General features: G+C 37.5%; 1 protein-coding gene across 1 annotated transcript in view; it reads left to right on the top strand.

Moving 5' to 3' along the window:
- LOC140169663 (phytanoyl-CoA dioxygenase domain-containing protein 1 homolog) overlaps window positions 1-24,269 on the top strand; it is a 50,969-nt gene extending 26,700 nt beyond the window's left edge. Inside the window, exons 4-10 of the mRNA XM_072192949.1 lie at window positions 7,627-7,776; window positions 11,611-11,714; window positions 12,722-12,841; window positions 14,297-14,363; window positions 15,432-15,544; window positions 21,268-21,370; window positions 22,374-24,269. Coding sequence (XP_072049050.1) covers window positions 7,627-7,776; window positions 11,611-11,714; window positions 12,722-12,841; window positions 14,297-14,363; window positions 15,432-15,544; window positions 21,268-21,370; window positions 22,374-22,436 — 720 coding nt within the window. The 3' untranslated portion in view covers window positions 22,437-24,269. The remainder of the gene's footprint in view (window positions 1-7,626; window positions 7,777-11,610; window positions 11,715-12,721; window positions 12,842-14,296; window positions 14,364-15,431; window positions 15,545-21,267; window positions 21,371-22,373) is intronic.
- The last annotated feature ends 3,711 nt before the right edge of the window (window positions 24,270-27,980 follow it).

Raw genomic sequence — 27,980 nt, 5'->3', positions numbered from 1 at the left:
GCGGACCCCCAAGCATTCACCGTGGACGCTCTGTCCATAGACTGGGGAGGGATGACAGCTTATGCAGTCCCTCCGATCTCACTACTCATGAGGGTGGTGGCCAAGATCGGGTGGGAAGACTGCATGGTCATTCTGCTAGCGGCAGGGCCGCTGGCACTCCCCGAGGTACCAGATCTACTCCGGATGCCCGGAGCGGAGGTACCCAGTCAATCACTAGAGCACCTGCAGTTAGCTGCATGGCCCTTACCAGGGAACACGCAGCGGAGGGATACTTTTCATCAGAAGCTGTTTTTCTCATCGCCGGGGCTAGGCGGAAGTCTACCCTCCGTGCACGTATAGCCAGAGTCTGGCTCCATACTACGCTTGGTGCAATGAGACAAATAGCTCTCCGCTAGAACCTCTGTGCTGCTAGTTCCAGAGTTTCTGACAGAAAAGTTCCAAGCAAGACTTCAGCGGGCCACTGGGGCCAGCTATAAGTCAGCTGTCCTCTCCATTCACCGAGGTTTGAGGGCAATTCGACTATCATAGCCGATGGTTACCTTATTAGTCTACGCCTCGACGGTATGTTCAACGAGTGTCCACCAAAAAGGAAAGTGATCCTCCTAAGGGATCCCAACACAGTCTTAGGTAAGCTGACAATATTATTTATAAAGCCTACCCAGTCGCACTGCAGTTTTTAGCGGGATCCCGCAAATGGGGCGTACCTCATCCCATTTTTTCACACTTCTGTAAGTAGCAATTAGCACCTCTTGAGATTTCCGATAAAATCGATGGTCACTAATAGTAGTGGCACCAGTCGCGGTACACCGCAGTCTGACGGACTTCTGCACTAGTGCACATTGAATAAACAATGTTCATTGTTTACGCTGGTTTAAATCATGGGTCAATATAACTATAAACATCTAGGGAGTGTGTGTGAATGTGTGATAATGGATGAATATAACTGTTTACTGTTACAGTATTAACCAGCTATTGTTGATGGTATCGATAGCTAGTGATTTTTTGCTTTCTACGGGCGGCACTAGTAGGCCCTATTTTAGTAGGCCCTAACTGGCCGGCACTAAACGAAAATCGAAGTGGCAAATGCAATGCAGATTATATATTATTGACTTGTGGCTGCCAAATCCGATGTGTGAACTGCCAAATCCCATGTAATTGATTTAATCTGGCAATTAGGATAGAGTTGTAAACACGGCTGCCAAATCCGATGTGTGAACTGCCAAATCCCATGCAATTGATTTAATCTCGCAATTAGGATAGAGTTGTAAACACGGTCCCGTTCCCGGTCAATCGAGAACAATTCACACACTTTAGTGGTAAACAGAATTAACAGATTATCTCATTATTCTATTGAATGCTCAAACAATGTTAATTGGGGCGGCGATTCAATCAGGAGGTGTATCGGCAAACAGATCATGACAACCTACGAAATGGAAAATTTGAATTTGAAATACTGTACATTGTCACAAACGTCAGGACTATACTTATTTTTATTAATGAAGCTTGGTTGATCATATACATGAAATTGATCGACTCGATTAAAAAGTAAGACTTTGAAGCATGTTTTAGATCGCCCAATGTTTTCATTTATCATGTAAAGGGCGAAACCCGACTCTGTCTTGAAGCGTTTTTCAAATATACTATTAAAATTTTTAATAAGTACATTTTTAGGAGTTTAAGCTCATATAAAAATTATATAAAAATCAGATTTTTTCTCTCTTGGGAAGATTTATTATAATGGACTATGCCTTTCAGCATAACTTCTGATTCTGATATCGTAGAAAAAAATATGCAGGGAATGCTTGCACCCTCCTTTCTAGAAATAACGCGAAACTGGGAAAGATTGCCAATTCGCACGTGCAGTGGGGTGTATGAAAACACGAGGCGATAGTGCAGATATTTTAATGCGGAAAAGGTGATTGCCGTCATGCCGTGTATTGCATGCGACTAGCGACTGATGTTTTCAGGATAGTTATCTGAAGTTTTCGCGGTATAAAAACAGTTCTATAACCCATGTAACATTACCATGAGGAATGTTATAATTATGTTACTATTAGGCTCATTTATTGGTGTGTTGAAATCGAAAACCTTTCTAGGTTATACCCAGGGTCTATGGTTAAACCATTTTTTTTTTTTTTCCAGCGATTTTAAAATGAGTCCTATTTCCAGAATGGCTCCCAATCGGCTTTGAAAAAGCTATAATCCAAAAGCTTCAACCACGCCAGGCCATTTCCCTACCAGTTATATGTTAATTAACAATATAAACATGCTTTAAGATAAGAGTTTCAAATCAGTGACTTTAGGTAGGCCTATGTAAATAGATCGGTGCTGGAAGCTTACCGCGGTAGGCTTCGTATTGAGTTGATGGTGTTTATTGATCAGTCTCACACTTTTCGGTGATAAAACAGATTAGCTGATAACAACTAATTGTGTCGGCGGCCTGGGGGATAAAAAACAATAGATGCGGCGCGTCCGTTCTACTGCAGGAAACCTTATAAATAATATTGTCAGCTTACCTTAGATTACTTTAAAGGTCACCCTTTTGACCTTCCGTCAAAAGCGACGCTTAAATACGTAACTCTCAAGATGGCTTTCCGGTTTGGCGTTGGCTTCGGGACGGCGGTGCTGAGTTGCACACGGTCTCGAGGTTAGCTTCCGTGTTCACAAACACTGGGCGACACTGTTTCGGGCGCTCTGTTCTCGTGGCTCTGAACGGGCGCGGTGCATACCGACATTCGTCCCTCTCCAATCCCCAGGGGTTGGGCAAGGTTCGGCTGAAGCCAAAGACAGGCTGGGGTGTCCGATAAGGCGCTGCAGCACTATTTCTTCCGAACACAAGCCTTGCGAGGGACTCACGACCGCATTCATCACCCTTACAGAGCCTTTCGGTCCAGCCGCTGTCGCAATGGCTGGTCCAGGTGTTGGTGGAGTCCGGGGATCGCGAAGGTTTCGCGCCCCACGACCCACTCGACACGCGAAAGCTATCTCATCATCTTGGGTATACCGTTCGGTTGTCCCTTGAGGAGATCTAGTAGGCGGTGTCCCGGAAGCCACCTTCGCCCTTCTCTACGATACTTCCGTTACGTTAGTAATCAGAGACGGGCGGGAGGTTTACCGGGACATTGTTCGGGCGATCATAATCACGGTGGTGTCACGGGTTCCAGGTTTTCAGACTATACAGAATACTCAGCATGGTAAGAACCAGTGTCGCTATTCTTAACCACCAAACTTATTAAGTAAGGAGGTTTATGTCTGTGATCGCGTGGTCTTTTTTGTTTTCCCGACCGTTGGGAAAAAAAAAAAAATTTCTGACCTCGCGAAAACCATCGTTACCCGCTCCCGATCCCTGATCAGATGCTGACCAATCTTGTACCTCCATCCGCCGGTTACTTGCTAGATCGATCTTTCAGATGTTGATGCAAGAAGTATCTTAATCAACATCGAAGCGGTAAGATCGACCGGTGTACTGAGTCTAGTCCCAAACAGAAATGTTTGGTAGACTCATAACCGTGCGATCTTACCTTTCCGATGTTGATTATCCCGACCCCGCCACCCCTACAAGTTTGGTCCGAGTAGGGGATCCCAAGTCGGATAAGGGGCGATCATATGGTGTGACGTCACCTTTTGGGTGAGTCCACCGGGGATCGGGTTTTTTTGTTATTTATTCATTTATGTGGGACACAATGACTATTGGTTTTTCCGCATCTCGGGATCGATGCAAGAAGTATCTTAATCAACATCGGAAAGGTAAGATCGCACGGTTATGAGTCTACCAAACATTTCTGTTTGGGACTATTACTATCAATCAACATCAATATGGAGAACCAAGCATCAACATCAGCGCGCATGCATTATTTGTGTCTAATATCTCTCCCAACAAGTAATAGGCCTACACGTTCATTAACCTATAGTTAAAGTTTGACAAAATGTAAGGCAGAATGTTGTATATTTTCTCTTACCCTACTTGCTACAACACGTGTACAGATCTATTAAAGACAAAAAAAAAAAAAAAAAAAAAAAGGAAATCGACCTACCGACCCACTCCTTTCAACCCCATGTCTGGGCAAACAAACACTTTTTTTTTTTGGCCTAATGCACCATTTGACCCTGAGGTCATATTGCTAAATATTTTATATTGCTAATTTTATATTGCTTACTACTATTGCTTGAAATGTTTATATTGTTTGTTTAGTTTTATACTGCTAAATGGATATTGATTCAGTTAACAATATATTGCCTAAAATATTTATATTGCTAGCTAGTTGATTAAATATAAGCAATATGCTTCAACACTGCTTGTGGTATTGCTAAAATAAAGCATATTTTGTTTATTGCTTGTGATATTGCTTAAATATTGCTTAATAAGGCTTCAACATTGGTAAGGGGCAGTATACAAATAGATCAAAACTTATGAGTTTTCAAGGGGGTAACCCCCTTAAAACTTTTTTGGTATGCTTTGCTGGGGCGGCAGGGAGAGACTTGCCTAGGGCGGCAAAATCCCTAGGAACGGCCCTGATAACCCTAGTGGTAACGTTACCATAACCCTAATTCTAATTTCAAACCTTACACCCTTTTCAGACTAATAACACTTTAGACTAATGGCTGTTCCTTTAGATTTTTCATTTCAGGGCACTCAAGAAATGCTGCCTACTGTACATGTACATCATGATTGCTTATCAAATCATTAGCCAATTCCAAGTGAAATCCATCCCATATGGAAGACTTAAAATCTTACACACAGAGGGAGTAGATTCCATTCACCAAATTTACTACCATCCGTTATGCCATTTAGGTTTTCTTTTTGAGGGAAGCATGGATAGCACTTTTATATTCCAGTGACCCCCGGGCCCCTCAACCATGGTTGAGAGTTTTGGGGTCTTTTTTGCACAGTAAAATTGTTAGGGACCTATCTTTTTTTTGCATTTTGAAGATTATGGGGTTCACAGACCCCATAATTTGAGATTAAAACTTGATTTGATAACCATGTCAGATTTAGAATTTGGCGAATTATGGAGTCCAACTGGTCCCCATCACTTTTGGACCTATCGGGAACCCTGCCCTTAACCATGTCTCAGTTTTGTTTGTTTGCCATTATTTCACAAGGCTTAGCAGTAAATTTGTTACTCCATTTTCCCCTACAAGAAAAATTTTCTTCTTTATTTCACAAATTTAGAAGCTATCGCAGATCACCATTGGCTTGCTTTGGCGATGGGAAAACCCTGTTCTACAGGCAGACTAACTTGCCAAGTAGGGTTGTGTCAGTCAGTCAGTATTCTATGTGACATGATCTGGTCCATGGGGACCAAAGCAGGCATTTTTGACAATTGAGTTACTATTATACTGAAAATACCAAAGGTAGCACACTTGGTTCTAAAGTTACTGAAGTTTTGTAATGCCTATTTTCTTATGTATTTTATTGTTTTTGACCCCATATTTTTGCCTTTATTCTATAAAAAATCTGCAACATTTTTGCAAACATATTTTGAAAATGTCTGTATTTTTTTCAAAAATTTCAGTCAAAATCAATTCACTTTGGCCAAAAAATGGCTGCTTTTAAATTCCATACAGCAAAAAATTTCCGGGAAAATTTTCCCAAAATGCAAAATAGAACAGGGTTTTTCGGTCCCCTTATTTCATATCACCAAACATTGTATTGATGTATTTTGTCCTTCCATGCTTTTGGTGTGTGGTGTCATCTTGTGTTGGACTGATTGCTTGCATACTTGCTTAGACAATGGTGAGTGAGGATAATAAAATAAATAAATAAATGTTTTGGATTTATAAAGCGCCTTTCTCCAGATCTTAAAGGACTCAAAGCGCTGTAATCAGGTCACATCAACTAGGTTGCTGCCGAACGGCGCACACATATCCGCATTTAGATTGTAACATCCACCAATTATCTGTGCAGCTCCCCAAATTCCATTGGGTGAAGGAAGTTTTTGATAACCAAACAACTAATCACCGATTTTTTGCGATACAGGAGGAAACCGGAGATCCCGGAGAAAACCTGCGAGAGCGAGCATGGAATCGGGATAAACCAAGTGCACATGAGTCCTTGGGCGCGCCTGGGCTTGAACCCGGGACCTCAGTGGTGCAAAGCGAGGGAACTACCGCTGCGCTAACTCGCCCTCGCTTTATAGTGTCATAGATGGGGCTAATTCAATCCTGCTGTTTTTTGCCAAATTATTCATTTTCAAAAATACCTGATGCCAATTTAAATGACTTATCCTTCACTTTTAGGAAATTTATACACAAATTTAATCTTTGGCTGGGGGTTACGCCGCTATCTCTAAGGTTCGCTATCTCTAAGGTTCGTTATCACTAATTACGAAAAGGTTAAGCTATACCTAAGGTTTGATATCACTAATTTTGAAAAAGGTTCGGTATTTCTAAGGTTCGATATCACTAATTTTAAATAAGGTTCGCTATCTCTAATTTTAAATAAGGTCCGCTATCACTAATTTATTGAAGGTTCGCTATCTCTAATGTTCGCTATCACTAATTTAAAATAAGGTCCGCTATCTCTAATTTTAACAATCCCGGTATCCCTAAGGTTCGCTATCTCTAATTTTAAATAAGGTCCGCTATCTATAAGGTTCGCTATCTCTAAGGTTCGCTATCTCTAAGGTTCGCTATCACTAATTTCAAATAAGGTTCGCTATCTCTAATTTTAAATAAGGTTCGCTATCTCTAATTTCAAATAAGGTTCGCTATAGCGGTCCTTATTTAAAATTAGAGATAGCGGACCTTATTTGAAATTAGAGATAGCGGACCTTAGAGATAGCGAACCTTAGAGATAGCGGACCTTAGAGATAGCGAACCTTAGAGATAGCGGACCTTAGAGATAGCGGGATGTCACCTGGCTGGGATCACTGAATAAGCATGTAAGGTTAACATATCACTTCTCATACACATCGCCTGTCTGAAGGGAACTTTACAATGCCTTATAAATGAAAATGACATCAACATTAAAATTAGAGGTTAAATGATTGCACATAACTTGTTTTTAGGGTATTGCATAAATTTAAACATTTTGCTTTGTAACCAAGGAACATTCTTTGGGGAGCAGCCCAAAGGATATTCCGATGTCCAAGCAAAATGTTTAGATTTTTCAAAATAAAAAAAAAAATAGCTAATGTAAAGTCATATTAACTAGCTCATTCATATCGTTCACTTTTAATTTTTTATTCATCTGTATCATATCTTTTCTTCTATAGACTTGAAAACAAGATAAAATTTGAACTTCATTTGTTAGTTTCCTTGTAAAAAAAATCAAACAGCCGACAAGGGAAATGCCATTAGTGACCAATTACACTACCCTGTAATCATAGACAGTCTATGGTGTATCATACGATGTTCAAATATGGCAGTCAGCACTCGCAAAAATTATTTGAGCACATAACATCGGTCATAACATGTCACACTAGGGTGATTCACAAAAATGAAATTGGTATTTTTCAAGCGGGACACCCCTCATTTTGTTCATTTTGATAATAAAATCATACCTGCAAAATATGAAAAAAATTCAAAAAAGTTTAGGGGGTGCTACCGGTCAATGAACTTTTGTACACAAAGTATGTTCTTAACAATAACATAATAATATATTTCCATTTGTCGGTGATACAGGATGAGAACACCAGTTATGAAGGCATAGAGATGATGTATGAGTGGCACTCAAACCAGAGTGGTGATCCAGATAACGTCTTACTCCATGCACTGGGTCATTGGAGGCTCACTGCGCTGTTCCATGATCTTGTCTTTCTCCCATCTATTGCTGTAAGTATACCAGGCATAGTAAGCATTGTGGAAATAAAAGTGGGCTTGTCAAAGTAGATTGGTTTGATGATTATTAGTTTCTGTGAAACTTTTGTGTCAAATTCGGCACCAGAATCTGGAGGAATGATTCTACTCTTTTGTGTCACAGTTTACCGTTTGACCTTTGTTTGTTATTTGACACATATTTTGGAATATTCAAGGGGACAATCTTTCCCCTCATGTATTTGTTAGGCTTTGTCCCTCATTTCACACCCTCCTCAAGTCAAAATAAGAAATTTGTTGAATCTCCAATTTGTAGGCAAAAATAGCCATTTGAAAAAAAAAATTCTAAAATGAAATGAAATGAAAAATGATCAAGCAGCAAGCCTTGATTTTTGCAGGGGATTTTAGTTCATCAAATTGAAGTCACAGTTTATGTAAAAATCAGAAGTTTGAAACATATTTGGGGGCAGTGTTGGAGGACTCGGGACTCGGACTCGAGTCCGGACTCGAGTCCTTTTTTCAAGGACTCGGACTCGGACTTGGACTCGGGAGCTAAGGACTCGGACTCGGACTTGGACTCGGACCCCAAGGACTCGGGGACTCGGCTCCGAGTCCTCCTCGAGTCCGGCAAAATAGGGTCTCTTTAGGTCTTTTATTTTCGTTCATTTAAAACTTCCTCTTATGCTTGATGATCAATGATCACAACACATGATTTGCATGCAAATAAATTTAGTTTGTAAATAAAAGTACAACCAAAAAGCAAGATTGCTTTCAGTTACATCTTTAATTGGTTAAATGGATTTTAATCATAATCGTTTGTTTTGACATGACTGCTTTGTTAGACACAAGTCTAGAATGTACATGAATAATAATACTTTGTACTTTGGGGCATTAAAGTTAAATTTTGGTAGGGGTGTGCGGTGCCGAACTTTGGGAACTAAGAACTGATTTGGGGGCAAAATAGGGGCTTAATGAACTGAAATTTCAACATTTTTGTAGAGGTCTGTGAACTAAAAATTGGGCGAATTATAGGCTTTGGAGCTAACAAATTTAAAATGTTTCCAAATTTGAGCTAAAGAGCTACAATTTTCAGAGTGTTCAGCTTAATGAACTGGAGCATGATGCAAATGTGGGTCTTAAGGAACAGTCGGAGAGCCTGAAAAAGGGACCCTTGACCGCCGCACATACCCGTACCACCTTTACATGTGAGTGACCCCTCCCCCACCCCGGAATAATACCGCATAGGCCTACAGATCCAACATGCACCCCTTCGTTTGGCACCTGCAGTTTGGTGAGTCACGTCATATTTTGATTGTCATATTGCATCTTTTGCCTCTTTATAACATAAGCCTAAGTTACTGTGAGTCTGTGATTATACTCTGTTTCAAGGCCCGGGGGAGGAGCACTCCCATATATTGACAAACGTCATGTGCCCATGAAATGACCCAATTATTTTTGGCAAACCCTACACCCAATGACACCGTTTTTTTCCAGTAGCCTACACTGAATGACCCCTTTTTTGAACAAATAGTCCTCAAAATTGAAATCCCCCCCCCCCCCCCCCCGGTTTCAAGGTATGCTACCTAAGGGGCTTTAGAAGCAAGAATTATGAGCATTGGGGTGGGGAAGGAATTTTTGGCCGATCGAAAGGGAGGGTGGAAGCAATTTTGGAGAACCAAGAGGGGGAACAAGCAATTTTTGGCACATATGGAGAACCTTTCAAATAAAATGCTCTAAAAGGCTTATAGAAAACAGTACGGAAACGCTTACATATGCAAATTACCCTGCTCGCTGCGCTTGCAACATGTATCTAAATTGGGATCCCAAAAATGGCATGTGCAGAGGGGGGTGCAAAGATTTTGGCAGGCCGGGAGGGGGGGGGGGCAATTTTGGCAGTCCGAGAGGGATAAGCATTTTTGCAATTTCACCCCTCCGGCTCCGTGATAATTATTGCACAGTCCCAAAACAATACTAGGCATGCTATTCTGGTTAAGTATAGGCCTACGTTGATAAAGTATTGGCGAAAACCCCGGTCTTGAACTTGCTACTTAAGATGTCGCACTCGGACTCGGACTCGAACATTGAGGACTCGGACTCGGACTCGGACATCAGAAATTGGCAGGGACTCGGACTCGGACTTGGACTCGGACACCAAGGACTCGGACTCGGACTCGGACTCGGATGACGAGGACTCGACTACAACACTGTTTGGGGGTGTCCTCCTCAGAAAATGTTACAATAATATTGCTTTAAGGCCAAAAATATTGTTTGGTGTCCATAGATCTCCAAGGGGTAGTGTGGCACATCGTCATCATCCCTATATCTTTGTGTTAAAAATTGCCGTGATAGTACAGCGAATCCTCTCGTTTTTCAATAGCTACGCATGGCGATTTTGTTCGAGATAGGCCGAGCGACTCAGGCTAAGCATACCATGACTATCATATGAGATACCAAAGAGTTGCTATATTCTACACATTATTACGATTTGTGCATGCTCTAGTACCCTAACTCGAAAAGCAATACACTAATTAGCGGGGCCTTGCAGCTTGCTGTGGATATCTTTTACTGCATTTTATAAGTAAAGATTTTGAAATCCAAAGTAAAAATTGTGATATATTTAATTTTGAGAATTGCAATTATATAAAAGAACACATTTAGCCCATCCAGCTGCTTGTATAGAATATTCGATCATGCATGTGTAATCGTGTATATCACAATGCATATGTAAACTTTCTTTATCTGTGTCAACAATAGAATATTGATCACCAACGGAGTATGGAGCGGGATATGAAAAAAATATTTGTAATATACAGGCGTTGACACTGTGTGTGGGGTAAAGCATGTATTATGCCTAATTAGCTAAAGTAAATTGCAAAAACTGGTGTGACTTTGGATATATCTATACTGCACATCGTCATCATCCCTATATCTTCGTGTTAAAAATTGCCGTGATAGTACAGCAAATCCTCTCGTTTTTTTAACAGCTACGCATCGCGATTTTGTTCGAGATAGGCCGAAGCGACTCAGGCTAAGCATACCATGACTATCATATGAGATACCACAGCGTTTCTATATTCTACACATTATTACGATTTGTGTATGCTCTAGTACCCCATATGATGTTTCTATTACAAGAAAAAAATTTGTTTTCAGGTAAAACCAGAGTTTTTTGTTTCCAGTACACTCACTCGAAAATCAGTACACTAATTAGCGGGGCCTTGCAGCTTGCTGTGGATATCTTTTACTGCATTTTTAATGTAAAAAATTTGAAATCCAGTGTAAAAATTGAGATATATTTAATTAGAGAATGACATTTATACTATATATATATATAATAGGTATAAAGGAACACGTTTAGCCCATCTAGGTGCACGTCCACTAACACAATGCATATGTAAACTTTCTTTATCTGTGTCAATAATAGATTATTGATTTCAACGGAGTATTGAGCTGTATGGAAAAAAATATTTATAATACAGGGTGTTGACACTGTGTACTGAATACCACTTCAACTGTGGTACAACAGTTTTGAGAATAAACTTGTTTCAAAAACTTTTCAGGCTGTCAAACATTTTGAAAGAAAAATAAAGGTTTTTGGAATTTTGGGTCATTATTGTTTTGTACAGTAAAAACTTTCAAGATTAGGGTTTGGTCGAATGAGGACCATCAAACATTTTTTTATTCCCTGTACTTGGAACTGTCAGAGGGAGAAAAAACATACACAATGAACCACCAGTTCCCATGATCATTAATGGTTTTCATCTGTCTAAAGTTAACTCAGAAAGAATTGAAAGGGCATTAGCATACAGCATCAGAACTGAATTGGTTTTGTGTTTTTATGTTACTTTTCAGGCAGCAGCATCACAGCTTCTTGTGAAAGGCAGAGAAACAAAAGTAAGATTTTGGCATGACCAGATGTTTGCTAAACCACCCAGGCATGGCGGTGTAGTAGCTTGGTGAGTGTTTTTGAAATGTTATTATCACTTCAGGAAAGAACACACCACCTGGAAAGGTTCAGTCTGATATAAATGTATTCAGTGTTTCTACCCCAATATTTGCCCCATTTGATCAGATGTTTGCTAAACCACCCAGACATGGCGGTGTATTAGTATAGTAAGTGTCTTTGAAATACAATTATCACTTTGGTGATGAACACACCACCTGGAAAGGTTCATTCTGATGTAAATGCATTCGGTGTTTCTACCCCAGTGTTTGCCCCATTTGACATCTTGAATTTTCACAAATCTAGCCAGCAATAGTATATTTTGAACACAAGTTTTTTTTTTTTCTATTTTTGCAAAAACACATATACTTTATTTTGATATCTACTCTCTTTAATATTCCATTCAAATATTCCATATTTTGCTGATTGCAGTTAGGGACAAATCATTTTTGGCTGAATATTCAATCAAATATGATTTGAATTATGATCTTTTCCAAATGAAAAAAAGATTGAAAATAGTCACACTAAAAAAGTCATTCCAACCATATGCAACATGTACGTGCCATTTGGATTACACCAGGAGTAACACTTGATTGGATGATGAAACCAGTCTACAAAAGGAGTAAGAGTCAATCCAAAAATCCACTTCAATCTTTTTTTCAATCTTTCTAGATTGATTCCTATCACCTGTTAAAAGATTGAAATATTTCAATTGGTCAATTCAAGAGAATACACTAAAACATAAAATTAAGTTGGGTAAAGTGTTAAAATGTTTGTCTCAGAAACCCGCACTGGTAGCTATAATGAATTTTCCATGTAGCGCTACTTTTTAGTAAGTCAGAAAAAATGGATGTGAAAACTTGCAATATGGGACCAAAAATTCAATAAAATAAGATCTGACATACTTTTTGCCCTTACTATTAAAAAAATCACAAAGCTCATCGTTGTTTATCCAATCTGTTTATGAAATAAACATTTTGATTTTGGCCTAACAAAAGTTCAAAATTTTTAACAACATAGGCATCAAGACTATTCCTACTGGACAAGAACTCAGCCCATGCAACATCTGACCATCCATGTAGCAGTAGATGCACAGACACTAGAAAATGGAGGACTTCATTATATACCTGGATCACATAGGTAAGTAGGTTTTGTATACATATAAGCCCTAGATGTGTGTGTGTGGGGGGAGGCTGTTGGGTGTTCTATTAACTATAACAAGAACTCGGCCCATGCAACATCTGACCATCCATGTAAGTCATGTAACAGTAGATGCACAGACAAAATGGAAAACTTCATTGTGTACCTGGATCTCAAAAGTAAGTAGGGTGCAGTGGTGTAGCGTCATTGGGGCACATGCCCCCCCCAATCGATTGCAAAATTTAGCAAATCCCACAGGAAAATTGCTGAAAATGGCCTGTGCCCCCAATTAGACCCAGTACCAACTTCCCCCAAATCATGGTCAGTGCTCCCCCCTATGACGTCCCACGCTACACCACTGGTAGGGTGAGTAGGTTTTTGCCACCAAACGAGGGCATTTGTGGTAACACACTTCAACTGTGGACACACACCTAAACATGGACTGTCCACAGTCTGTCGATAGGAGCAGGATGACGGAAATGATCCCAGGGGGATCACTCATGTATAAAAGTTGTAAGCATCCGTGTGAATTGACTTTCAAAAATGAGCTAGGATATTGAAAATTTGTCAAACTAACCCTAAACAAGGATTTTACTGAAATAAAAACACCCTAAGCAAGGAATTAGTTTGAAATGTAACGCTAAAACAATAGACATTACAAAAACACCCTAAGCAAGGAATTGCCCTAAACAAGGATAGACATTGCGTGTGTCGTTTCAGTGATATCGGTAAGCATAAAATTGGCGCTGTTGAAGTCGGCTCCGATTTTTTAAAATCTGGTTGGTAAAATTGCTCAGAAACCACTCTTTTGTGCCGAATAATTTGGGTGATTCGCGGTGTCCAGTCACATATAGAAGCATTGATTTGATTTTTCAACTTGGCCAAAATTACTACTGCACACTTTTTTCCAGAATGTTTTAAAAATAAGGATGGCCTTATAGCCAAAGGTGGGCTTATACTAGAGTTCGAAGTTTACCGTTTTCTAAAATCCATTTTCCGTGTTGTAAAATTTGTAAATCCGTGTTTCATGAATAAAGCTTAAAATGTATAAACAATGATATTTATGTCACAATAAAGTGTTCAATATCACAATCAATATGCTCTGATTGGAACATTTTCACGATAATAGACCGATAATAGATCGACTGTTACAATGTTTGGAAGGATATAGGGGTTCATGCCTATTATTAAACAGTATTTTCATCATAAAAATTGACACACACCACTCATGATTGTTTTTAACATTTATTTCTCTTCTCTTTTAACAATTTTTGTCACATCATACAAAAATGTCATTTTCCGTGTTGTACCTCCAATTCCGTGATTTTTGTCCATTTTCCGTAAAACGGGAAACGTCGCACTCTAGCTTATACCCGCATGGTTACAGTACATTTCTACAGAAGTAAAATACAGAGAACTAATTTTAAACATGATAATGACACTTTTTTGTTACAGATGGACAAGAAATGGGAACCCATTGCCAGTCACAGATTTTAACTTCAAAGACATGGAATCTATCAAGGTACTTTCAATGTGGGGTGGCTACATGTGCCGGGTGAAGGTAGTGGTGCAGCATGATTCATCTTAGGGGGGTGCCAACCATGATGGGGGGGCACAAGCCATTTTCGCAATTTTCAAATCAATGGGGGTGGAGGTGGTGTGTGGGTGGATTGGTGGATGCTAGGGGTGCACGACTGTAGTCCTCTTAATAGTGACTATATTGCGCAACAAAAAGTTGTGGCTATGATGACTATCACAACTTTTTTCTTGCCATTAGAGTTGAATAAATGCGCAGGGTACACTAATGAACAAAATGCACAATTGAAACTGGAGTTGACTATCAAAGCCTTGACTACAAAATTATTCAGACTGTGACTATGGCCAACTTAGTTGTGAAACCTTTGTGTGCATACATCTGTGCAATAATGATTTATGACTTAAAGTGTCACATCAAGTGAACCAATATTTCCAAATAATTAAGGCTGTGGGAAGATGCATTATGTGCTACCTGCTGATTGATTACAAGAAGATTATTATGATTTAGTAACCCAATCAGGAACATGGTAATTTACAATGTGGCAATATAATGGTAAGCAACTGTAAAAAAGTTTTTGGTTAGCTCAAGAAGTATGTCTTGTAAGCAAATGTTCTCAAAACAGATCCAAATAAGTAAATTAGGTACACATAATTTCTATCAGGAAGCTTGTTCACTCTGCAGGTTTGGTGAGTGGTGGTGTTTCTAGTTGTTATCAGCAATCTTTGTGACTGATCTTAATAACGTCACATGGGTTTTTCTAGTGAGTACCTAATTTACTTATTTGGATCTGTTTTTAGAACATTTGCTTACCAACTGGTGATTTATGAACGATCCTGAACTAATCTGTTCAGAGGCTCAAGAAGTATGGTCAGTCGGTTGAGGACAACCAAACACCTTTATCCGAGAGGGGGCCTTATTTGGCATAAAATGCGGGCAAGCAGTTACCTTTGAAAAGCTGGGTTTGCCTGTTTATACATAAGGATATCATCTGGATAAAATATGTTAACAGCATTTTTTTTCTATCCATTTTCTTGTCAATTTCACCTTGTGTAGACCATCCTTACAGACGAAGAGCTAGCCGAATTCAAGCCTGTGCCATCGTTACTAAAGAAGGGAGAGGCCAGCTTCCACCATCCCCTGGCTGTACATGGATCTTGGGGAAACAGGTTAGACCATAGATGAAACATATATAGACCATTCACCAGGAAGCAAAGTCCAGCATCATTTGTTAAGGAGGGCATACAGTAGAGCTGTAATTAAAACTTTAGATACATCTTCATGATAGCCACAAATGAATTGCATGTAATTTGCTAGACATGTGAATTATAGAATGATTGGCCCTCATGAATATGCGAAAATTCTCAGTATACAAAGCACTGTGACTTTGCCTGTTGGTGAATGGTCTGTATATTTTTCATCTATGGGTTAGACTGACACTATGCGCAACAATGACATCATTGCCTGTGGCGCTTTAATAACTCAATTCACTAATCATAGATCAAAATTTGACCTCAAATTGTAAGAGTTTTTGTACTTAACATATTAAAAGGTGAGTTGATACTGTACAATTACAGGGTGTCTCAATAAAAATAGGCCCTGTGGATTAGGGGACGTAACTTAAAATATCAGCAGTAAAATCAAAACTTTTTTGTAGATTCAAGAGCCATGAGATTTCCTCCTTAAAATGGGGCACAAATAATCAAAATCCGTTCACGCGTTACTGAGATATATGGGATTGTACAAATAGACCCATTTTTGGACCGTTCCAATGGGGCAATACACATAAAGTGCTGCATTGTAGTTTAGAATGGAAAAAGTCTTGCTGGGTTGAAAACATCAAACAACCAACCAACCAACCAATCAATCTCTCAAAGAATGTTTTTCACACCTTTCTCTTTGGATTAACAATATGTGAAAATATACCTTCTATGCATTTCTCAAGAAAAAACGGGGTCAGTTAAGTTTCATAGTGTACACATACGTGACCAGAAAATGAATCGGAGAAAGAATCGCGTTTAGGCGGGTCAAAAACGCTAGTTGATGCGTTTAGACATTTTATTGGTCCCGCTAATATACGCAAAAACGTGTTTCCTCGACTGAAATGCATCATGGCCAGCACTCAAACTTTATGAATATTGGAAAATGATTTTAAAAAACATATAAAGGGTGTATTCTTTTTAAATCCAGTGTACCTTTAAGATAAAAATCGTACTTATTTGTTGGTAAAATGCGCTAAATTCCATGGGTGTTTTTGCTCCAAAGGGCAAATCCTGTTTTACATGGTTAAGGCTGTTTTGAAAATCACTAGTCTCGCACCAAGTAGCGTTTTTAAAACACCATTCGTGAGATTCATTCTTGGAAAAGAACCCTTTTTCGTGTTCTTCTGGTGTTCTTCCCGTTGACCCTGGTGTTGCTTGATGAATGCTTATGTTTTCACATAATAATTGTTAACCCAAACAGAAAGGTGTGAAAAGCATTCTTCGAGTGATTATTTGATTGGTAAATTTTCTTAACTCGTACCTAGCAAGACTGAGAGCTTTACTTTATTTCTTTTTGTATATTCTAAACTACAATGCAGCACCACGTCAGTGTTTAACATGCATTGTCCCATTGGAATGACCCAAAAATGGGTCTATTTGTATAATCCCAATTATCTCAGTGACGCGTGAACGGATTTTGATGTTTTGTGCACCATTGCAAAGAGGAAGTGTTGTGGTTTTTGAATCTTTAAAAAAGTTTTCATTTTACTGCCGACATTTTAAGTTAAGTCCCCCAATCCACAGGGCCTATTTTTATTGAGACACCCTGTATATTGAGGTTAAAAGAAATGTGGGAACTGCTAGGAATGTGTTAGATCTTAGTGTGAATACTTCAATTGATTTTCATTTATACTAATCATAGAGAGTGCAGGCAACATTATATTGCAAATTTCATTTTACCACAAAATACATTTTGTATCCATTAATGGTGATAATTTTAATATTGTTTGAATATTTCACTTGAACCAAAGTTGATGATCAAGAAAAGTGAATTAATGATAAAGAGAAGTGAATGCAAAATATTAGATCAGGGAACTGCCACTCGTGAAGTACCACTCTCCCTGATTCAGTTGGTGGGCAGTTGCATGTATAAGGCATTGCAGTGCAGTTCATGTCATGGTCACAAGCTGCATGTATTGCTCATGAGTTGAAATTTGTTCAACTATGAAAACAGAAGTAAAGAAAGGACAAGCTTATAATTACGATTCCCTTTTCTAGTAGTTTTAATACATAGGCTGACCATGATATCCAGATTTGATAGCATCACTCACACATGCACACTGAATTATAAATGCATACAGACCGTATACATTTATCCTACCTTCATTTTGATGTCAGATATGTGACCATCCTCCACAACTGAGCCCGGATGTCGCCAGTGCCACTATTGAGATATGCTCCATCGAGCTTAACAATAAACAATAGGAAACAAAGGATTTATTGACTGTTTTATTGATTTTTCACTACTTAAATGTCAAGTACTATAGACATGATATACATCATTTTAAAGCTAATTTCAAGCAGAATATTTTGGTTGAATATCTCAAAAATGATGATTGGCGACTTCAGGGCTCAGTTGTGCTGAGGGGTCACATATTGTCTTTATCGTTTGGCACGGCAGGAAAAACCTCCTGTGTGCTTTTGGCCCCAGAACATGTTTAAACCAAAACTGCCAACAGGTTCCTTAAGGAGGTTTTGCTTTAAACATGTTCAGGGGCCAATGACACATAAGAGGTTTTTCCTGCCTAACAACATCTTTGCTATTTGTGAGTTTCATTACCACATCTGTGCTTTCCAAAAATGCAAATCTTAATTTTGATTAATTTTAGGGTTGTTTGTTAAAATTTCACTCATTGTGCAGATACACTTAGTTCTTAATGGTTCAGGCTCAAACAAAATGCTCAAGCCAGTCGACCTGAAAAGCCTATAAAAATATGTTACATGGTCTACTGGATAAAATAGAGAAAAACAGATTTGAAGAAAAGATCATGGAAAAGATTAAGTCTGCTCCCAACAAATCACATGAACAATTTGACTGTCATCCTGTGGGTCAAGTGAAAGGACATTCTTAATGTAATCTGCATCACTGATTATCCTTTTAAGTAGGGAAAACCATCAAAATTTCATGTTGCCCCTATTGCTACAAAAGATTGTTTTCTGGATAGAACTCATCAACAGAAGTATTTTGGTGGTTAAATGGTCAAAATCGGTCAAAAACTTTTCGAATTATGAATTTTCAAAGTTTCCCATTCGGACCGGTCATTGGAACGAAATAAAATGACAAGGTCCAAAAATAGCAATTGGGAGCAAAATTGGCATAAGCATATATTTACCTTTATATATTTCTTTTATTTTAACATATATGCAAACATGAAACAAGCATATTGTGAAAGTATCAAAGGGTTTCTTATGAAATGGCACTTTACTAGTCAATGGCATAAATTATTTTTTCAAACCGAGGCATTGAAATCATGCATTTAGAGAACATTTGCCAAAAATCATCCAAGATGGCCGATATGGCACAAAATCAAAATTGCACTAACGACAGGTGAACTTTTTTTTTCACAACCAAAATGTCAATGTTATTGGGTTTAATATGACCAATTAGTAGGTGTATGCAAACAAAATCTTAAGTGTCATTGAAGGTCATTGACTCATTCACAACAATAGAGGGTATCCACTTCACTCATCATGCTCATGTGTGACTTCTAACAAAAGGTGCTGGTTCCCGTAGTATTCTTCATTCAAACCAATTCAATGCATGACCTCGAGTCGCCTGCATGACTTTCAAGGGCTATTTTGAAACAGTTATGGTTGCACATTCAGGTACTTCTTTTGAAAGTTCTAACTAAACAAGGTATAGCCAGCAGCAAGTTGTAGATGGTATAGGCCTAAATATAAGAAAACGTTTAGGGTTGAAATCAGGTGAAAAATACATCGAATGAGCACGAAACTTAGATAGATAGATAGATTTTATTTGGCAATTCAAAAAACATTATACGATACATCAGAACATAATAAATGCATAAAATACATCACACAACATATTTATAAAACAACATACAATGCCAAGGATAGCCCAAGAAAGCCCTAAAAAGGGCTTATTTCCATTGGGGTCCTTATTATTATTTATTTATTATTATTATTTATTTTTATTATTATTATTATTTTATTATTATAAAATTCCAATTGATGTTAAACAATAAAAACATTAAATACATAAAAATGATTGCACATTTGATGAAACAACTGCATATGACAAAATCGCATAATTATGATAAAAACAGATTCAATTCAAGATAAAAAGTGGCTTTTAACTGCCTTTTTGAACTGTGAATGAGTTGTGGATTGTTTAACATCAATTGGAAGCAAATTCCATTCCTGGACACCAGTAAAAAAGAAGGTATTACACTTCTGGCCCTTGGCTTTTGGTACCAAAAAATTTGTTGCACGCCCCCTGGTAAAGTAATTGTGAGTCTGAGAAAATTTCACAAAATGAGAATTTAGGTACTCTGGTGCAATATCATTGTAGATTTTAAAAACATGATTGAGTTTGAGTTGTTTAACTCTGTCTTCAACTTTCAGCATATCCAACTTCTTAAATTGTTCAACACCAATATGGGACCTGGGCTCTAGCTTCAATATGAAGCGAATCATTTTGTTTTGCATTACTTGCAGCTTCTTTTTTAGCTTTACAGAAAGTGCAGAAAACCATGAAGAGCAACAATAATCAAAATGGCATTGTATAAGGGCAGTGCAAAGGGTCTTCCGGGTTTGTTCATTTAAAAAGTGACCTTGCCTATATAAGAAACTTAGTCTACTACATACTTTTTTGATTACTGACTTTGCAATACTTTCACCACTTAGATCATCATCAAGAGTAATCCCAAGGTACTTGACAGAGTTGGTGGGATTAATAATTTTACCATCACAAGAAACTTCAAATTTGTCCACCCTGCTCAGTCTGATTTTGGAACCAAAAAGAATAGATTCTGTTTTGCCAAGGTGTAGTGACAATTTGTTGTCAATCAGCCACTGTCTGCAAGACTCAAGTTCTCTACTTAAGGTATCGGAAATTACTTTAGGGTCTTTATGGGATGTGAATAGCGCACTGTCGTCAGCATATAACAAAAGATTACAGTTAACACTTGATGACATATCGTTAACATAACACAGGAAGAGCAGTGGGCCTAATATACTACCTTGAGGCACGCCACATGATATATTCATGGGTTTGGATTCAACTGATATATTCATGGGTTTGGATTCAACTGATATATTCATGGGTTTGGATTCAACTTTATGTTTAGAAAGGTGTCTTCTTAGCATGATTCGAAAGGAGTATAGAAATTCCAAAGGGAAGCTGGTGATTTAATTTGTAACTCGAGATCTACTTGTTCAATTTTTTTTCCTTTTTACAGAGGGTATGATAGAGGTATTACTGGCAACTCTGCCAAATTACAGCTCAGTAGGCCACGTTTTTCACCTGAAATTATATTGACATGAATATTTTGTGCCATTCTTGAGCAGTGCTGAACTTAGACACTGGCAATTAAACACACTGTGGCGATGGAACAATTTTGACTCGCACTTACAGGAAAATAAAATAAGTTGTGTTGCTGTAATTTGCAAGATAGTTACAAAATATAATTGGTATTCACTTCCCCAATTTGTACAAAAAAATATTGAAAAATAAAAGAATGAGATCAATTTAGAAATGTCTGTGCAAGCAGTGCACAGTTGAGCTCCCTGCATGTCTATGGGAGCGTTCTAATCATGTTGATGGTTCATTGGTCATCCCTATTTTAAGCTTTCAAACTTAACAAACATTTGGTACCATTCATTCCTAGGTCAGAGCACCCCAGGAGAGCATGTGTAGTCAACTATTTTGCAGATGGTACAGTCAGCAATGACAATGAGCCACTACTGAAGGGACTACCAGCATACAAAAAGGTGATTATTACTAAGTACAAGGAATCCGGAAGTTTTAACTTACATGTACATCTTACACAATTATTGCTGTTCAGAGCTGTGGTAGCCTGCGGTTTGCATTCACAAGCCTTAAGAGTCAATGGTTTATTCTGTATTAGTCATGTGACCGCTAGTGGTTCTAGTGTCACATGACTTGATGATTAGCTTCATGCTGAGAGGGAGGATGTGCATATTACCGTTTCTACTCGGAAAGGCCCCCTGAGGGAGCACATCATAAACTTTTGGTGGGTATGCTTCCCCAGTCTTTGGGAGCTGATGGCATACTGATAAAGCGGGTCTTTTGGAGCTGTGAAAAGGTAAAAATGTGTCTTTCGGAGCTGCGAACAGTCAAAATTAAAAAAAAAAAACTCTGAAAGAAATGCAAGGAATGAGCAATTTTGGGGCCTGATAGATCTTTAGGTCTTTCAGTGCTCTGTTTTGGTAAAATTCTTTCGGAGCTGACTGCACAGTCCAAAAACGGGTCTTTCCAGGGCAGCATACCCATATGTTCATTTGTGTTACTAGTCTACTTACTACAAGCTGCCATGGGAAATAATTTGTTTAAAATTTCCACAATTTAATTAAAAATATTATACAAATCATTTTTCATTCTGTAAATACCTTGGTTCAAAATATTGAGAATTTATCAAAACATTTACCCATAAGAGGGGGAGCTGTAGTGAATAATTGTGACCATCCACCACGAAGTGGTAGTAGAGTCGGCCCTAGACCATTTTCTGTTTATTGCAGATTTTGTAACAATGTACTTTCAGCTTTAAAATGACACCTCAACCAGCTTCATCGGACATCTGGAAGTGAAGTTATGGTTCATCAAAGGTCAAATTTCTTAATTTTACATAGAAATCCAAATACTGTTTTTGATTGTATCTCAAAATGGAAAATGCCGACTTTACGACCAGTTTGTGGTGGATAGGCACAATTATAATAACTTATAACTTGTTTCCTTATGTATTCTCACTTTCAGGGAGAGAAGTTGGTAGGGCAGTTCTTCCCTGTCGTGTATGACCCGGCTTGGACTAAGGCTTAAAGTTGCATTGCACCAGCTTTATAAACCTTGGATACCAAATGATAGCAGAGAAACCATCCTCCTCTGACGAGTAGAAGACAACAGAGAAAGGTTATTTTGGATTTAATTTTAAAAGACTTTTTTTCCACAATAGCAAGCAAGCAAGGTAATTTGAAATCATGCGAACTTTTTGTGGCTCATCCGATCAACAGTTCTTCAGCACTGCTGATATTGGCTTGTAGTACTGGATGATATTAACGCAAATTAGGTCACATGATCTAGGCGATGAACCCAATTAACTTTTTGTAGGCTATTGGTAGGGGGTGGTACCTCTGGTTATTTAGGATTATTTTCTAACTTAGCCTCTTCATCAGAACTAGAGAGCTTCTCTACAAATCTTTGCAACGTCCAGAAATTAATCATTAACCTGTAAAGTGTGCCGAGGCTTGTGGATCAACGTCTAGGCGTTGTGCCTGTGCGTAGCGCACTTTAAATCACTACGCTTTTTTTTAAATTGAGATTTTCAGTCAAAGAGATTTGAAGAAAGTGTAGGCAGTATTTGGCTATTCCAGTTGAAATCCACACTACTCCTGTGGAAGATTTTGGAAATTTTAAAATGGAATTGGCCAGGGTTAATTATTTTGAAACTCATACTCCCTGTATTATGGCTTTACCTATATCTTCCTCAACTGGAGTGAATATTTCAAATGGAAGTTACCCAATTATCTATTCTATTAGAAACTCATACTCCCTCTGTGGAAGACTTTAGCTAAATCTTCCACAAGGGTAGTGTGGATTTTAATTGGAATAGCCCATTGCAGCCACCATATGGTTATCACATTATGATTATAGGTTTAAACACTTTCCACACACTTGTGGTTATTGGTTTTTTCTTATTGACTACTTGGTTCCAGGAATGTATTAATGCTAATTCATACAATCTTACATTGTAGAACCACCAAGCCAATCAGGAACAATTTTCATACTAGCACAGTGTGTTAAAAGTGTCTAATTACACTCCACATATGTAATGCGATCAAGCAAAATGAGTCGGATGTCAGGCAGGCCTCGAAATAACCAGGCACCCAGGAGCCATTTACCCAATGGTCATGGCATTTTGGCTCCTGGTCCACACCATAATCATGTGAACCAGGCTCTACATTTTTTTCCAAATAGAGCCTGGTAGTTAAATCGTTTTTTGTGTCTAATGTGTACGATTAAAATTTAAATGACTCCTAGGTCTTTAAAAATGGCTCCTGGTTCACTAGATTATCACAGAACCAGGAGCCGCTTTTTCCAAATGTGTGGCTCCTGGTCCAAATCGGCTCGATGTCAGGAATATTGATATTGGCAACAATAGTAATCAACTTTCTTAATATTTTATTTTTTACTAAAATGACCCTATCTCTGGAACCATAAGCCTATTATGATGGGGATTTTAGCAGAATGGCTCATGTAATGAAATTGAAAACTGAATTATGATTTGGATCGACATCATAGCTTGATCGCATCACATAATACACACACGGTGTTTTCAAATGTGTGTGTGTTCCACACTCCTATCATATATTTACCCATTTTGACCCATTGTGTGCTTTTTCTTTATTATGTCGGTAAAATGGTTTGTCTTGTTCTTTAATGTGTGAGTTTCCCAAAGAGATAAGAAGACTTATAGAGTTCAGACTTGGAATAATACAGTGCGTACATTATGGTCAGTGGCAGTGCTATCGGGGAGGGGGATAGGGCATCCCCCCCAAAAAAAATATTTTTCTTGCCCCCTACCACTTTTGAGGCCAAAATCACACAAATTTCAAATTTTTGAGGCAATTTTGGGCAACATTTGTTGATTTTGCCTCCCCCAAATTCACTTTTCCCCCCCCCCCCATGCCCCTCTCCCCCCATGCCCCTCTCCCCCACCCCCAAAAAAAAAATTCCTGGTGCCGCCACTGAGTATGGTACATCCACTGTATTGGTTTGTCACAGATGGAGACCAAAATAGTTTACATCCATCAACAAAATAGCCTGCAATGAACGATAATTTTCATCTTTAAGCTCGAGTGTCACAAAGTTTTATGCATTTAGTGTTTGTTGCGCATGATTTGCAAAATGCATTACAATCAAAATGCAAACAAGCACAAAATCAAAGTTTGCCATGAACTCTTAGGGATGAAATCAAAACTTGACCGGCGGTTGTTTAGAACAATAGAAAGCCGACGGAACCGGTTGTCTAGTTTTGATTTCATCCCTTAAATATTTTCTCTTTGGAGCTTCTTGTAATTACACATTCCTTATGTATGTAAATAATTGAAATTTATTTTTTGAAACTGATCTTTACAGAGGAACCTTGTTAAGACAAATTTGTCAGATTTTAGTTTATGTCAGCAGGATTTTGTATAATCATGTCTTTTATAATGTATAAAATATTTTTGCTTGGGACATTGTGTGTTTTCAGTAATTTTGTGTTAACAGATTGTTGATAAGTTTCTACTGTACCTGCAAAATTATATTTAAGTAAAACTAATTATTTGCAATATTAAAATAAAATAATGTACACTGAAATAAATATTAGGGCCTACATGAACAATTTAAACACATCTTATTACATTTCAGCGCTGGGCTTCATGCAATGGTGATCTTCAGGTGAAACACGGTGTAGTGAATTAAATGTAACAAAATCTGTGTTTAAAGTTAAACTGGCTCTACCATTTATTGGTATTGAGCACTGCATAGCTGTCTCTGATACATCTACTTCTTACATAAACAATATATTTCTTTATTTTATTATTTTTTTAAAAATATTTTAATTGTAATTTTAATTATTTTATTAATGTACCAAAGACTTGTAGTACTTATAATGTAAATTTTTTTGATTAATACTATAATATTCTAACACTGTTCTATGGGCCCAACAGACTCAGATTTTGATTGGAGAAAAAATATTCCTGTACAAATGAATGCTGATCAATCCAAATTTTGACAATTGAAGGAATTTATTTTGTATTTCAAAATATTGCAAACTGTTTACAGATTTTAGTGATTTTTAAGGTCATTGCAAAAAAAGGCCAGACCCTACTTAGGCCAAAAAAGGTTTGTTTGTCCATAGAGGCTTATGAAACAGTTGGGTCAGTAGGTCGGATTTTTTTTTTTTTTTTATACAGATATTGCACTTGAAACTGGCAATTTGAAGACTGGTAAATAAGTCAAAACACACAGCATTTTACTGGTTTAACTCTTGAGATGGTTCTGCATGTTATACTGTTCATTTTCTTTACATTTTCTTTCTTTAAATTTATACTAACCACTGTTTTATTAGCACATTCAACATAAATTTAAAAAAAAAAAAAAAAGACACGGTCGGGACCAGAGTACACGGTCGGTCGGACGTGGACAAACGAACAAATTTTTTTTTTGGGCCTAATTTTTACTTGAGCAATTGACTCAACAATTTTCCATTGATCAGTAATTAAAGAATGCTATGAAATTAAAAGATATCTCAAATAAATAAAGAAAATATCTCTCATTGCTATTGTATAATTTTCTTACTTTCTTTCGTTTAAATACAATGAGATTGTAATATTGCGACAATACCTCAAAATTAATATATAATGTTAATTTTGCAGCATATCTCGTCACAATTAGATGAAAATTAGATAACAATTATACAAATATCACAAAAGGCAGCCTTTAGAGATATGACAGTATGTGAAGCATAGTCGGCCCAGATTTGGTAAAATGATCTAACTTGAAAAATTGATGTTTCGAGAAAAACAGCTTTTAAGTTTGAACACTTGACGTTTTTCTCTTTGAATAAAATAAATTATTAAACACATCTAATATCTTAGAAAATATAAAAATCTTTTTATTTGCACAAATTTGGCTAATTTGGTTGAGTAATTTTGAAATGACAACCATTTTTAGAAAGTTAGATTGTTTTACATTGTTTTACCTCGTAACAAAAATAAACATAGCGAGACTCATTAATTTGGTAAAATGATCTATCTTGAGATCTTGAGGTTATTTTGCAGTGTTATCATCAATGCGTTAGGGTTTATCTGACGCTCTCTAGAGGGTCTTGGCTAATGTGGTAAAATGATCTAACTTTGAGACAGCTCATTTTACCACATTAAATAATACACAAAGTGACAAAAAAGTGTCAAGATAGGTTCTGCTATCTTCAAAATGAAGCATGGTGGTGATTTGAGGATGTCACCAATGGAAAGAGTGCCCTCACATTACCCAAGATATGGATTTATCTCAAAATGTCAAGTTAGATCGTTTTACCAAATCAAGGCCGATACAATGAATTGGAGTGGGAAAGATACCACAACCTGACTATGATACCACCTTTTCATACATCTTTTTTGTGCTTATAAAGCCTAACATGAAGACTTAATTACTAAACCAAAAAAAGTGCCTTTAATATATAGCCAGTGATGAAATATGTATTGTGTAGGTAATAGGTATTAAAAACAAAACAAAACAGGTTGTTTTATTTGATTCTACATGTACCTCACACATGAGTAAATTTTAAGGGATGCACACTTAACATGTTTATTAATCAGTTTATTAATATTTTGTGTCCTCAAAAACCTTTATTAATATTTTGTGTAAACATCAATATAAAAGTAACAATGGTATAGTATATTATATTACATGTAGTATAGTATAATATAGTACAGTATAATATAGTATAGTATATTTATTACATGTATGTTTCAGTATATCATTTGAAATTATATATGGCTTACTATAAAGTAGGCTTACTATTTGTATAAACTTGAATAAACAACTCGATAGTACTCTTTTATATTGCTTGTTTACGTTGAGTGCATATTTATTTATCAGTTGTCCTTTGCAATATTTATTAAAATGAATAATTTCAATTCAAAATGAATTCAGAAAGTCTTGGCACAAATAACATTTCCTTTAGGCAAAAAAAAATTGGTTGGTGGCATGAGGTCGGTGATCGTGTGCGTGGCACCCGAGGGGTCCCAGGTGCCAAGTGAAAACTTTCTTCATCTTCTCTCCTTTTTCGTTCCTTCTCTGCCTCCCGATAGCAAAATAGCATGTTCCTTGTTAGGGTTAATGCACTTTCTATAAGCCTGCATATTATGATACCCCATTGAATCCAAGGTGACCTCAAGAAGTAAAGTTACAAGTATTTGATTAGACGAAGATCCCCGGCGAAGATCCAGTTTTAAAAGTGTTCAAAATCGATTGTTTCCAGGTCAACTGCTTCACTGCTCTCTGTGTTCGGAACCACGATATTAAATGATCACAACATAAAGTCAATTGGTTACAAACCATGCGTAAATAAGTTACTAAAGTATGACGTATGGCGCAATCGATCCCATCGATAGCTAACTTATACAGTGATTGATTTTCTTGACCAGTTACTAGTAAATGCTACCTGGTCAATGACCTGACGGTGTTTTTAAAATTTAAGATATTTTACCTAATATTCAAACTAATGAATGCAGCAATTAATATTGCCTATTGTTTTAATACACTCAAAGTATATGACGGATAATGTACTCGTGCAAATGCATTCGTCAAGATAATCTC

The sequence above is a fragment of the Amphiura filiformis genome, chromosome 14 (assembly GCF_039555335.1).
Source record: "Amphiura filiformis chromosome 14, Afil_fr2py, whole genome shotgun sequence".
Lineage (NCBI taxonomy): Eukaryota > Metazoa > Echinodermata > Ophiuroidea > Amphilepidida > Amphiuridae > Amphiura > Amphiura filiformis.
The sequence above is the reverse complement of the archived record's forward strand: the minus strand, read 5'-3'. Positions and strand labels throughout refer to the sequence as shown.